The following is a 15,245-nucleotide window of genomic DNA, read 5'->3' on the forward strand; positions in this document are numbered from 1 at the left end:
CTGGAGAGAACTCATCTTCCAAAACATACGATGTGCCCTGCACTAATTCAGACACGATTACACAACCGTGCAAGCTGCTGGTGAGGCTGTGGGACCATCAAGCTATATACATTTTGTGCTGAGCTCTCCACTATGCATTCTGTGCTGTTTTCTGCATCTTTTAATTAAATAAGCAATCACAGTGTGATTAACCCAAGGGATAAGCGTGTCTGGTCTTACCATCAATTGGTGCCCACTACTGCCCTCTCTTAGTACAAGGAAGTGGTTAAGTCTCTTGGAAACCCACTGGATCAAGTCAAAAGAGAAGACAAATCCCGCCCTTCTGTTGCACACAGTAGGTGTTCAACAAAGGCTGGATGAACCAACCAAGGACTCTACCCCTCAAGGCACCCAGGCTCTAACAAAGGAAAGGCATCAACAGGACTTGGACAGGGCACTTTGGAAGCAAGGCACTGAAATCCACTTGCATACATTCAAGTAAAAGGTGGACAAATACAAGGACAAAAGCAAATCTCATGTAAACAAAGTACAGAAAGTATAGCTGAGCCTCACAAACAGGTCAACAAGCAGCTGCTCTGTCTGCTGCCCCTTTGGGACCACGTGACTTCATGTCTGTGCCTCACGCCTCCTTGCCCTGCAGAGCCTCGCCCTTTGTTCCATTAGCACAGGACCCATCTTCTCATCTGGTAAGGGCAGCCTCTGCTTGTTTCTGGGAGAAGCGATGGCTCAGCTCGGGGGAGGGAGCGGACTAATACATCTGACTGGCCTAACACTCTTCTCTGGGATTGTTAAAAGGACTAGATTACTACATTAGGTTATCATTGCTACACATGATACACACAAGCTCTGCCGGGTGGTGTGATGTCCTCAAGAAATTAAAACTCACACATAAATATTAGTTGTGACACCTTTATTTCAGAAGGATGACAGGATCAAATTTCAGAGGGATACAACTAATTTGTAGCTCTAAATCACAGTAACACTGAATCAAAAACACTTTATCCCAAACAGACAGTTGGCACAGAAATGTTCATTTGTAATCTACTTACATTTCACATTATAAAACTGTATATATAAGAACGCTAACAGAGTTGGGGAGACCACAGAGTACAGATCTAAGGACATCATTGGTAGCAATATCTCCATTATCGTGTGGTCATAGATCTGACAACTGCAGTTGAGGATCAAGAAGTCAGTCAGAGGAAGTAGTGGAGCCACTAAAATAATACAGCAACACTGATCCATTTCACTGTTAGAAAAGCCTCCCAAAGACTCGCGTGGCTCCGGTTTACTGTTACTTGACATATAGTATGCAATTAACAGCATTACCCAACCCCAGGTAGCAATGGAGAGGGAAGTTCATAGAGACATGCAGAGTTAAGGTAGGGAGACATGACAGGGAACTGTGACGGAAAAGAAGAAACTAGGAAAACCATGGTAAACCTCAAGGAGCGGGGCTGTTCAGCAGAGGGGCTTTAACAAACCTGAACAGAACCGGAAAGAAGTCAAAACATAAATGACCACCCTGAAATGAAATTCCTATCTTCAGTCGATTCTGTTTACAAAAGCAGGGAAACAGATACTAAATTAAGAGTTCCACGTAAACGGCTGAATGAGAGCAAAAAAGATGTGCGACTGAAAAGAATAACCTTACTGAGAAAATAGCATTGACATATAAACACTACCACGTGTAAAACAGCCAGCTGGCTGGAAGTGGTACGTAACACAAGGAGCTCGGCTGAGTGCTCTGTGATGACCTAGAGGGGTGGAATGGGAGGGAGGCTCCGAGGGAGGGGATATACACATACATATGGCCGACTCACAACGCCGTCCCGCAGAAACTAACGCAACATTGTAAAGCAATCACAGTCCATAAAAAACAAAGAACAACCTTGAGTCGGCTATGCCATGTACCCATGATGTCTGATAAATGAGATATCACTACACAATACTGCTTATAAAACACACAAAGCAATTTATATCAAAAGAATATAGCACCTTTTGTATCCACATGACTGAAACCACAAAAGCTCATTCATAGCGAAAGCACCTCAATCATGTAGGGGTGGCCTAAGTCAGCCTCTCTGTGCGTGAGAGCTTGATACTGTGTCCTGAGTGCTCACCTGTATTCATCAGTGGGCCCAATCGACTATAAAGCCTTCTTACACGATAGACACACAAGCCACAAACACCTTCCCTGGATCACCGTTTCTCAAAATCTGGTCTGTGGAACAGCACAACCAAATCTCCTGGTGAACTTGTTTTAAAATGCAGATCCCTGAGTCCCAACTGAAATTTCATGAATCACTGGGGCAGACCCTGGGAACCTGCAGTAGAGCCCACCTCCTCAAGGATTTCTGGTACAAGCAGAAGCCTGAGAATCACTCTGATACGGCCTCACCTTCACGTGTAGGTTCAGCAACCAGGCCAGGAGCAGACTGGCCAGGTCTGGGAGTTAACCCTGCCCACTCATGTTGCTAATGTGCCCACAAGGCTACACTCCTGGTTTTGACATTTTATAGACAGTCAAGTTAGACGTGGACTTCTAAATGTGGTATCACAGGGAAAGCGTTCTGACATGTAATTAAAAAAAAAAAATTTAACAAGCCCTAATTAATTTTAAAAGGAACAGAAGATTTCTAAGCCATATATGTAAGCTTGAAGTAATGGATGCCCACGGGGAAAAAAAATAGTGAAGAAAAGTGTCTGATGCAAGTTCAGAGGACGGCTCGGGAAAGGGGAGAAAAATACACGTGAAAGCAGTCTTGGAGGACAGGCAGAGAGCAGCTTAACATCCAGAATCAGGAAATGCAAATCTCTCAAAAATTGGCTGAGATGTTTAAGCTGGTCCTTAACACTCTTGAAGCAAAGGCTGGAAACTACCGGCAAACATGTTTTGTTTGGCCGGCACAATGTTTTAAACAATCCTGAATTCGTTGCCAACACATAAAAATTGGGAGTTTTTTTTTTTTTAAATTCTATCCTTTCCCAGAAAATTGGAAATTGGAAGAACTAGAAAAACCAGCCACTTGGCAGCAGTGTGCTGAACTGGGTGTCAGCTGCCCACCTTTGGCCAGCCACATATTCCTGGGGTCTCCCTAGGGTCCACCAGCCTGCTTCACGCACCAGATCACTTGCCAGACCCTGCAGGCATTTGCATCGGCCGCCCCAGCTTTGAGGAATTAAGGCCTAAAGTCAGTCTCTCTGTGTTTACTCTAACACTAATTCCTGCTACAAAGACGCTTTGCTACCTTGGAGGTGTTAAAAAAGGAATCAGATAACACCTGCAAATCACCTAGAAATCACTGTAGAGTTTGTGTCCTTAGCTGTTCACTGGAATCACCTAGGGAGCTTTATAAAAAAAAAAAAAAAAAAAGCTGATGTTTGGGATCCACCCCTGGAGACTCTGACTTATTGGGCTGGGATGAAACCCGGGCGATAGGATTGCAGAAAGCTCCCACGTGGTACTAATGGACAGAAACAGCTGAGAACTCCTGCCTTCAGGGAATGCAAGTTGCTGAATGTGAAGTGTTACATTTACTCTCTCTTTTTTTTCTAGTCAAACCCTGCAGCTTGCAGGACCTCAGTTCCCTGCCCAGGGACTGAACCCAAGCCATGGCAGTGAAAGTGTGGAATCCTAACCACCAGACCACTAGGGAACTCCCAAAGTAATGATTATTCTAACATCAACTTCCAAATACTGGTTTCCCACCTCTCACCTCCATGATAACTCACATTAGCTTTTACTTTTGGAAATGTGCCATTATTCCAAAATCCTACGTTTACAAACTGGAAAAGGAGGTCAAAGCATGTTCCGATTTCCATTATTCATTTTCCCTCTGAACCCAACCAAAGAATGAAACACTAAGGAAATGAAGGGAAATTATCCTGAGACACAAAACTCAGGCAGCACAAACAGCTCAAATACCATAAGAGGAGCCCGCAGTGGCTGGCTTGTATTTAAAAAAAAAAAAAAGAAGAAGGAAGAAAGATACAATTCCTCTGAAATTCACCAGTGCACTAAATGGAAAATTTTTAAACATTAAAAAAAAAGATTTCCCCAAGACTTTCCAGTAATGGCCCAATTTTTATCTTAAAAGGAATTGCAAATTATTGCCTCTCTTCAAGCTTTCGTGTAGACAGTGCGTACTTACATTTTGGCTTCCCATCATAGGAAACGCAAACTACCATCATCTAATTTTCAAACAGTAATACTACATTACATTACACTGGAAAAGCACATTTCCAAAACTGTTTCACATAATAATAATGGCTTCTATTTACTTCTGTGTACCAAAAAGCATGCTAGGCACTTAATCACATGTTGTCCAATTGTTCCAACAACCTCGTAAGGTTAACTCTATAACCCCATTTTATAATTTTAAAAATGAGTATCAGAAAGACTTTAAACTACGTACATGATCATGGAGCTGCTGGGAGCTGCGCGTATATTCAAACTTGCTTCTGTCAGTTTGGCTCCCAGACTTGAGCTTTTTACACCAAACACCCTGGTAAAATCATCACAAGTAGAAAGATCTGTGCCCGATTATCCCCATTTGCCCAGTAAAAAAAAAAGAAAAGAAGAGGTCACGTGATCTGCTCCACATCCCAGAATGAGTTAGAAGGAGCCAAGATGATAGCCCACAGCCCCCCTGCCCGCTCCAGGTTGTGTTAAGGACCAATCAGTTCGCATTATAAAAGCTATGCTGGTGGCAGGTACGTTGTATTGTTGGGTAGAAAAAGTCAAGCGCTCCTGACTTCTGAGACTCTTCAACATTTCTATGAATATGGCTTAACTTCAACATAGTCCTGGTGTATTTCTGCCTGTTTCGGGCCACCCAAGAATCACGTATCAGGTTTAACTCCTTTATTTGCCCCAGCATCCTCTTGTGAGTTCTATGAGCCATGATGCAGAGAACAAGTTAGAAACACTCAGTACTTTCCAGGCCTCTGGCCCATCCTTAGCTGCCCTGACACCATCACCAGGCAATCAGCAGGATGTCCTGATGAAGGATGGACATCAGCTTCTCCAGGATTTTTTCTATGGACATCACCTTCTCTGGGATCTTTTCTTTATTTGTAAAATTGCAGAGCTTGTGCCATTAAGAATCAGCCAGAAGGTGTCAGCCCCACAAGAGTCTCTCTGTGGGACCGACTCCCAGGGGCATGGATCACGTCAAGTGCCAGCAGGAAGGTCTCCTCTTCTCTAAGCTGCCAACACCACATCCTTAAACCTGTATCTCTAAATCCGTGTCTCTGGATGTGTTGTGTCCGAGGAAATATGCTCAAGCAGTAGACACAGCACGACTTCCCTGCAAGAGAAAGCAAACAGGCTTTACCACCTAACGAACATGTCTCACGGTCAGCGCTTATTTGCCCGCTTTTTCTGAAGCAACTCTTAAGAGCCACTTGAATTCTATCACTATGGATAATTCTTAGAGAAATTGCATTTCTGCCTCCTAATCATCTTCGAACAAAGCAAGCACCTCATTTTATTAAGTCCAGCTACCCAGAGGAGCTGGTTCAAAGGGAAGTTAAGATATAGCGAAAACTGAGGTCTTAATCATTCCCATGTGAAAGAAGGTGACTATGTTATCAAACCTCACCAGGCCCGGCCTCCCAACTGCCAGCAGCAAGAACAAACAGATGTCAGGGCTATTTGTTTTCTGCAAAAATGACAGGAAATCAAAAATCTATCAGACGGATGTGTCAGCAGCACACCACAAGCAGACTGGTTAGTGAGATTTATGCACCTAAGCTCAGGACAAAATCACCTTCTAAGCTTTCTAACTATCAACACCAACTAGAATACACATGCCACTGAGATATGGAAGCATTGTTAGTGAGAGGTGGTACCCTACACAATGTGGTCAGGTTCTATGTGTGATTTTAAATTATGCACATTTGAAATGTGTAGTAGAATATAAAAGTATTAAGCAACATCTCCTTGGACACATTTGTACAGACCTCATGGAATGCTTTTTTAAAACACTGTTAAGAACTGCAACATTCCAAAGCTCAAAATCTGAGTACACTGTACATGGTACCTACACTATCGCCACATCAGAGTGCTACTGCACCTGCTAAACAAAACGCCTATATTTCTACCCCACCATGCGTGTGCACTAGAACCTTATGAAGCAATTTTAATGACCACGATTGCTGGTGTCTTAGCGTCATCATTGTGATCATTTTAATGCTTTTTCATGCCTTAAAATAACACCCTCCAACTGGTGGTCAGAGTTAACTCTCATGCTATTATTAACTTTGGACTAAAGGCAAGATGTGATCAAATGATACATTTAAAACCAAACAAAGACCATACCACCACCAGGAGGCCACCCCATGCTAATTTAGAAGCCATCAAACTCTCATCCCTGGGAGAGACAACTTTTCTTAAAGGGCCAGATGGTAAAAGATATGTCACAGCTCTATGCTTCTGCTGTAGCTGGAACATGACCAGGAACATAGCTGTGTTTCAATAAAACTTTATTTACAAAAGAAGCCACAGGTTAGATTTAGCCTCTGGATTACAGTTGGCTGACTTCTGCTCTTTAGCTATGGAGCTAATCCCCACTCCTCACCTCCCCCTCAGCCCTTTCTTTTAATGAAGCATTTTATTGCACATAAAAGGAAGTTTCCCTACCTACATTCTCCCACTCTGGTAAACGTAATTTTTAGAAAATAAAAAGTTCCATTAAGACAGGTATATTTCAAACTTGCCAAAATTTTGCAAAAACAGTCCAAAAAATGAGCTAAAAGGTGGGAGCAATAAGCTGGCAACAGCATTGCAGCAACAGCACCACAGGAACAGCAATGCCTCACAATGTTCCATATCGTGTTCCATATCACGATGCTTACATAACTGTATACATTTGTCAAAACTTACCGAGTCGTGAAAGTGAAAGAGGAGAGTGGAAAAGTTGGCTTAAAGCTTAACATTCAGAAAACTAAGATCATGGCATCTGGTCCCATCACCTCATGGGAAATAGATGGGGAGACAGTGGAAACAGTGTCAGACTTTATTTTGGGGGGCTCCAAAATCACTGCAGATGGTGATTGCAGCCATGAAATTAAAAGACGCTTACTCCTTGGAAGGAAAGTTATGACCAACCTAGATAGCATATAAAAGCAGAGACATTACTTTGCCAACAAAGGTCCGTCTGGTCAAGGTTATAGTTTTTCCAGTGGTCATGTATGGATGTGAGAGTTGGACTGTGAAGAAAGCTGAGCACCGAAAAATTGATGCTTTTGAACTGTGGTGTTGGAGAAGACTCTTGAGAGTCCCTTGGACTGCAAGGAGATCCAACCAGTCCATCCTAAAGGAGATCAGTCCTGGGTGTTCATTGGAAGGACTGATGCTGAAGCTGAAACTCCAGTACTTTGGCCACCTCATGCGAAGAGTTGACTCATTGGAAAAGACCCTGATGCTGGGAGGGATTGGGGACAGGAGGAGAAGGGGACGACAGAGGATGAGATGGCTGGATGGCATCACCAACTCAATGGGCATGAGTTTGAGTAAACTCCGGGAGTTGGTGATAGACAGGGAGGCCTGGCGTGCTGTGATTCATGGGGTCGCAAAGAGTCAGAAACAACTGAGCGACTGAACTGACTGACTGAGTCATACACTGAAGTTAGTCAATTTAATTGTGCTGATGAAGGCAATTTAACTGAGCAATGAAGCCAATTTTGAAAAAAGCGTAAAGCCTTGGCCATAGCCCCTAATTTGTAGTGACTGTAGACCCCTGTGGTAAGAATATACAGTCCTTAATTCATATTTGCTCCTGAGAGAACTGGTCATAAATGATGACAGTCTGAGCTATGTAAATACTTCAGGAACTCTATTGCATTAAAGACATTTTGCAGCTCTCCTGCACTCAACTCCTCATAGCATCCAGACCTCAACTTCTTCACTTCAGGGAGGAGAACTGGTTGCTTTTTAGAAAGAACAAAAAACCTCGAGTTCATGACTTAGCTTTCCACCACAGTAAAACCAAAACCAAAAAACAAGAACATGAGTCATTTAAGATGGGAGGTAATGCTTATTAAATTTCCTCTTTTTCACTATAACCTTAAATCAAAACCACAAGCTGACGATTTCAAACATGAGGTGTTGTTGAGTCTCAACCCTTTTCAGTCATCTTTGTTCCACTGTGAAGCCTGTCAACCTTCAAGGAGGGGGAAGAAAAGATAAAAGTGGCAAATAAGAAGAGGCTGAGATGCTAAAATCAGGGGAAAGCCACACACAGAAAATTATTCCTCCTCTGATTAAAGTTGATGGAAGATGTACACAATAATTTCAAAACGCCAGCTATCAGCTTTTGCAGGGTCCTTGCATGTCATCTGTCTACAACTCCAAGATGGGAACTTATTTAAAGCAATCGTTCTTAAAGTGTGGTCCCTGGACCAGCCTCACTAGCATCCCCTGGACTCTGGTCAGAAGCACAAAGCCCCAGGCTCCGCCCAGACCTCCTGAATCAGGAACTCAGAGTGGGACTCACCACTCTGTGTTTTACCAAATTCTCCACGTGATTCTGACACTCACTGAAGTTTCCAAATCACTGATGTAAAGTCTGAAAACCAATATATAGTTGTAAGTTGAGTTCCTCATTCTCTAATTAACCTGACTTTAGATTCCACCCTGCAGGGTAAGATGGGCTCTGTGCCCAAGTGCACAAGCACCAGAGGTGCTTTGAAAGCCTCACAGAGAGGCCAGTCTGGAAAAACAGGGGGATGTGGCCAAGTCATTCTCCACAACTTTCCCAAGAACAGAGCAGATGCAGGAGCACACATGTCGATTCCATGCCAACACTGTTTGAGCACCTGCCATGTGCCAGGCTTTCACTAGATGAAATTATCTTGCTTAGCTGTTCCAGGAATAAACAGATGTGTGGTAAGTATATATCAGTGTGTGTTAAGTATACAGAGGTTTAATATTCATCAGAATGGAGTCAAACTTGCAAACAAGCAGAAACCCTTTATAATTCTCCAATCCTCATGCACAGGCCTGGCCAGCATGCTTTGAATGCTGAGGTTCTTGTATACAAATGTTCCTTTTGCTTCTTCTTTGGTTAACTGTTCTCAAATTTTATTGGATATCAAAATTAGAGACCAGGTCGTTTACACAAGACCATGTATACTCTAGGTTAAAGCCAACATAAGGAACTTTGGGGTAATTCTGAATTACCCATGACAATGTTTGCTCTACTCAAAGGTTCTACCTTCTCTCAGATGTTAAAAATCGAAGTCAAATAAACCGTGTAATATGCAAATCCACTAACTTATACTAGGCTTTCAGTCTCTCAGATAACTTTGTTCTGCCCTTCCCAGCAAGCATGCCATTCTCCTTGTGTAGATAATAAAAACTTAAAGAAATGAAAAGGAAGTACTTCTGAAATTCCCCTGCTTATCTGTTAACCCTACATCACTTGCCCCAAAAGTGGCATGTGCTCCAGCACAAGTACTCTCTCTTCCATCCTCTGCCCACGGTAGACATTGCTAATCAATCACAACACTCTTATCCAGAGCCCGAGAGTTCTTCTCCGGGCCTTGGGATCCTCCTCAATAGCATTTCAGACAGCCACCCCCAATCGGCTGGAGTACACATAACTGATGAAATATCTGTATTTCACTGGTCAATCAACATGCCCCTTTCTTATTTTTTTTCCTGCTCCAAATACAGCTTTAAACCCCTGCTTTCACTGTTCTTGGGACAATAAAATTATGCTTCAGTTAATTCTGAACTGCAGTCTCTACAACCTATGCTATATATCTTGAGGGTGGCAATCATGGCGGATTGTATTGAGCAGTTTAAACAATCTAAGAGCAGTTGCAACCCAGCACGTAGTACAAAACTGCTCTGAAAATCAAAGAACCAAGCAAATAAAGGTATGTAGAACAGATAACAAAACACTTGCAAGAAGCCTCCTGTGAGTATAACTGGGAAACATACAGCAAGAATAGCCCAGGGAGGCTGAAGCATAATACTCAGGCTTATAAGCATGAAGACATGGCTTGAGTAAATAATTCTGATTTTGCTTTTGGTACTCACTGGTGATTCTTTATTCGGCTAAGGGGGCACCACACTGTTCCTTTAGCAGCATCTCCATTATTCTAATTCCCTAGGGAGAGAAGAAAGAAACATCAAAATGCCACATTTCACAGACAAGCACTTTTACATTTATCACAACCTTTCCCTTCAAGGAATCCAAGCAATGGCCATGTATTCATTTCAGAAAAGTAGGCTTGTAGTCATATCTCACATTTTTATAATATTCCATTCAGCAATTTCTTTTACATTATCTCCACATGTGCTTGGAACTACTTGGGGAAACAGGCAGAGCAGAGCTGTGAATCTTCCATTTTAAACATAAGAAAGCAATTTAAGCGACTTACTGAAAAGTGATCCAGCTACTAAGTGGCACTGCCAGAGCTGGAATAATCATGGTGAGAGTTAACACTACACCAGTGACATCAGAGATCACCGATCACCGTAACAGGTACAATGACAATGAACAGGTCAGAAACTACTGCAATGTGACACAGAGACACGGAGTGAGCAGATGCTGTCGGAAAAATGATGCCAAAAGACTTGCCTGGGGACTTCCCTGGTGGTCCAGTGATTAAGAATTTGCCTTCCAATGCAGGGGACATGGGTTTGATCCCTGGTCAGAGAACTAGGATCCCACAAGCCACAACCCGAGGAGCCTGCATGCCACAACAAAGACCCAGCACAGCCAAAAAAAAAAAGACTTGCTTGATGGAGGGTGGCCACAAACCTTCAGTCTGTAAAATGTGCAGTGTCTGTGAGGTGTGATAAAAGGAGCGATGCCTGTGTTTACTCAATACTTACACAAGTGCTAGACTCGCTGCCAAGGTCTGCATGGGCGTTATCTGGTGCGCCGTTATCCGGTGGTGGGTACAAGGTGGACTACGGAGATCCTCCCCCTTCTGCCAGCACCACAGGCTGCTGCCAGCACCCAACTACCCTCAGCCAAAGGGAGCTGCGGTACCTAAGGTCATGCCCCTCTCCAGGAGTGGCCCACATCGGATGGCTGGCCGATATAAGGAAGGAAGACCCAGCCCCCCGTGTAAATTTGGGACAACTCGGAAGGGTATCCCATTGCCACAGCTCCCCATGGGATCAGCTGAGACCTTCATCACGACTGCACTGCAGTTCACGGTTACCTCCTGCCCGCTTCCCTCACTCCCTCGAAAGAGTTGTTCCCAAGAGCCCATTCCAACTACCCTCTGCACAAAAATCTCCATCTGAGCCTGTGTCTGAGAGCCCAACCTTGTTTAACCTTCATTTTACTGATGAAGAAAACAGAAATTCAAGGAGGGTTTAGTCATTTCCCCCATATTATACAGCTATTAAATAATAAAGCCAGAGGAAGAACACAGATGCTGAATTCTGGTTTCAGGGGCACCCCTTAACATCACAAGGCTCACACCAAGGCTGAACACATCAAGTTGCTGGCCCATCCACCTCAGCTGGTCAAGTTCTACCCTGAAGGAAAGAAGAGAGCAGATACTCCCTCTTTCCTTCTTGAAGAACAAGTTCTGTAGATCAGAGGCTAAACCTTCAGATGGAAAGGCAGGGTTGTGATGTAATTATGAACTGGAATGTTAAGGAATTCAAAGCTGGGTTATCAGAAATGGGACAGACTGCACTCAGGGACAGGACGGAGGATAACAACGAGCACCACTAACTTAAACTGCAGGCCTCAGGCCCCACGCAGTAAGGCTTTGATTTCAGAGGACTCTCATAGACCCCAGAGTGCTGGATCTTTAACTGGTCCTTCCCACAGTCAAGCAGGGCTGGGAAACACCGAGAGGACCTACAGGAGACAGACAGGGACTTCCCACTTGGGGTTTGTTCGGAGCCACAGGAGGGGAACGCACCTCTAGAGAAGACAACACAATACACTGAGTACTAAAGTACACTGAGGGCTTCCCTGGTGGCTCAAGGGTAAAGAATCCGCCTGCAATCAAGAAGACATGAGTTCGATCCTTGGGTTGAGAAGATCCCCTGCAGAAGGAAATGGCAACCCACTCCAGTATTCTTGTTTGGGAACTCCCATGAACAGAGGAACCTGGTGGGCTACAGTCCACGGGGTTGCAAAGGAATAGGACACAACTTAGTGACTAAACATCAAAACCGAAAGTACACTAAACAAAAGTTAACATTTCCTTGAGGTTCCTTGAGGTTTCCAAAGGTCCTTCAGATTTCTAGCTGCTGTTGCTTTGTTCAGTCACCCAGTCATGTTCGACTCTTTGCAATCCCATGGACTGCAGCATGCCAGGCCTCCCTGTTCCTCACCATCTCCCAGAGTTTGTCCAAGTTCATGTTCATTGCATCAGTGATGCCATCCAGCCATCTCATCCTCTGATACCCTCTCCTCCTTCTGCCCTCAATCTTTCCCAGCATCAGGGACTTCTCCAATGACTCAGCTGTTTGCATCAGATGACCAAAATAGTGGAGTTTCAGCTTCAGCATCAGTCCTTCCAATGAGTATCCAGGGTTGATTTCCCTTAAGATTGACTGGTTTGATCTCCTTGCTGTCCAAGGGACTCTCAGGAGTCTTCTCCAGAACCACAAATATAGTCACTATCTTGGAAGCAAGAAATATTAACTAAAGGATCTTGTTGATGCCGAGAAGTATGGAGTATGGGGCAAACTGAAACATCAGACTATTGGGCCAGGAGCCCTGCTGAGCATTCTGCTGGGTACCTCAGGCTCCTCACTGTTACCAGGCATCACTTAGACCAGAGAGTTCAGGGCACCCGGAGGCTGACTAAACAGTGATTAAACCAGAATTACTAGGGGAACCCACAAAAGCAAATACAGATTCCCAGCCCTACCCAGATCCCTACAATCTGAACTTCCAAGGCTGGAGCATGGAGCCTGCAGACAGTCCTCCTGTGGTTCTGAAGCACGACTCATTCAAGTATGAGAGTTTGTTAAAGAAAAAAAAAAAAAAAAGCAGCTGGATACCACCTCCAGACACTGATGAAACAATTGTCCTTAACCATTTCTGAAGATACAGCACATACTCTTAGAGCTATTTACCTTTTTAATTAGAGGGGAAAGGAGGGGTTGGGGATGAAACAACAAGTGGAATGACATTTAAACTAATTCTGCTCTCACTCATTCAACAACAGAACCAGTTCACAAATATTTACTGGGCACCTGCCCATGTACTCTGGAGAGTAAATGGTGAACAAATCTAAGTCCCTTCCTGTGTGGAACATATGGACTAGTAGATTTCATTCCCCTTGTCTCGTTGTTTTTTTCCCTCTTTGGTTCAACAAACCCCTGAACAATAATTAAATGCCTTCCTTCTCTTTTCAGGATGAATAAAAACAGCCATGTTAATTCTGTTGCAAGCTTCTTTTTATAGAGTGGGCCCCAAAGTCTAATCGGTATGTCTTTAAAACCAGAAAAGCAGACTCCTTCCTTAGAAGTGAGCACCGGTGAACTCTTCCCATCTGTCTAAATTAAGAACGCCACCATTTACTGAGCCGAGAGCTAGCTGACATAAGTGAAGACTTTGGGGTTTGCCTTGGGAATTGAAAGACGTTATTTATTGAATCAATTAAGCTTACAATGTGACAGTTGATTTTCTTTCCCTTTTACCCCCTCTTTCACATCACTTCAGTCTTTTTAAGTAGAACAGTTAGAAATAGAAGGTGGAGAACAAGGGCAAATAGAGAGACCCATAAAATGAATTAAAAACAAAAAAGGCCTACCAGGGAGGCCCAGCCATTATTTAGTAGTCTCTTTAGTAAGGAGGGACCACATCAAAACCCAATCGATAGAGTCCTTTCAAATTAAGTCTCTTAAAATCCAACTCCCAAGAGATCAGGCTTAAAGGGGCTAAATTTACACCACTTATCACACAATAATGCCTGAAATGCAAAACAAACATTACTTGGACCCACCTTTATAGATAGAGCTTAACTGAAAAGCTTTTTGGACTGATAAGCCATAAAGCAGCTTGATTTTATTATTTCCTTCCCCTCTGAGCATTCCCCCCCCTGTTTCCAAGCCATCTTTCTCTATTTGCCAATGTACAGACATGGGAGCCCTCCCACTCTCATCCCCCTCATTCCAGGGCCATGCTGGCCAGCCGGGTCCCCACCGAGGAGACCCAGAGTCGCATTTTTCAAATTCAAAACACTTCACAAATTCCCCCATTCTCAGAGCGTTTGAGAAAGCTGATTATTACAGAAAATGAAAAGCTTGCCTGAAGAGGAGGCAGATAAAGTTACTAAAGATGGCTAGATCCAGACAGTATATTTATTTTATTATCAAACAGATGCTTCCTTTAGAAACTCTGATTAAATCCAGGAAGTCCTGAGGAGGCTGGCATGAAGGAGGACTGCAGAAGCTGCAGTCTGGGTAAGACCCAAGCCTGGCTGTGAGTGTGACAGAGTGAAGGGAAGGTCCAAGCAGAGCAGAAGAGAGGAATATCAGACCTCACAAAGGCCTTAGGGAATTCCCTAGTGGTCCAGTGATTAGGATTCTGCACTTCCATTGACAGAGGCCTGGGTTTGATCCCTGGTCAGGGAACTAAGATCCCACCAGCTAAAAAAAAATTACAAAGTTCCAAAGCAGTTCTAAAAGACACATCTGGAGGGTGCTCTTAACAAAAGAGCTGCTCACCTAATTATCACAATAATAAAAGATTGGTCATAATTGGATGAAGAATAACTATTTGTATACTTAGTGTTTAACCAGAAGCTAGGTACTGCGATAACCAGATTAAGCACTGGAAGACCTCTCCTCCCGCCACTGAAAAGAAAGCTTTCTTGTGCATCATGGCTTTGGAATAAGTACCAGGAACAGTATGAGCACCTATTGTATATAAAAGACTGCACTGATGCTGTGAGGAATGAGATGCAGGTAAGGCATGATTTTTCTGTTCAAGGGTCATCAATTTCTTGGGAGGAATTACGAGGAATGCAAAATAACTAAAAAATAAGACAGCCTCTGAGAAGCATTACCATGTTTGAAAAAAAAAAAAAGTTCAATGGAAGAAGGGAAGTAGAGACTGATCCTGCATGAAGGGAAGACCTAGAGAAGCTGCTGGAAGATGAATGGTTTGAACAAGACCCAAGCCTGGCTGTGAATGTCACATACAGAGCGAGGGGACTGTCAAGCAGAGTGGGGACTAACACCAGGCGTGGGGGCGGGAACGTCAGTGCCTGTGCGGTTAAGCATCCGCCTTCCTGAAGGGGGA

General features: G+C 43.6%; 1 protein-coding gene across 4 annotated transcripts in view; it reads right to left on the bottom strand.

The window, feature by feature from the left end:
• The window catches only part of PRELID2 (PRELI domain containing 2), a 102,432-nt gene that overhangs the window by 18,626 nt on the left and 68,561 nt on the right, over positions 1–15,245 (bottom strand). For 3 of the 4 annotated variants that reach the window (XR_006342747.1, XR_006342749.1, XR_006342748.1), the window contains exons 6-7: positions 10,052–10,121; positions 4,419–5,312 (exon numbers count right to left, since the gene is read on the bottom strand). Coding sequence is in view for 1 of the 4 variants with exons in the window: in XM_043913132.1 (XP_043769067.1) it covers positions 10,062–10,121 (60 nt within the window). In the remaining 3 variants the exon portion in view is untranslated. Of the gene's footprint in view, positions 1–895; positions 5,313–10,051; positions 10,122–15,245 lie in introns of those variants that run through there. The other variant, XM_043913132.1, reaches the window with a different exon arrangement.

This window comes from Cervus elaphus, chromosome 9 (assembly GCF_910594005.1).
Source record: "Cervus elaphus chromosome 9, mCerEla1.1, whole genome shotgun sequence".
Taxonomy (NCBI): Eukaryota; Metazoa; Chordata; class Mammalia; order Artiodactyla; family Cervidae; genus Cervus; species Cervus elaphus.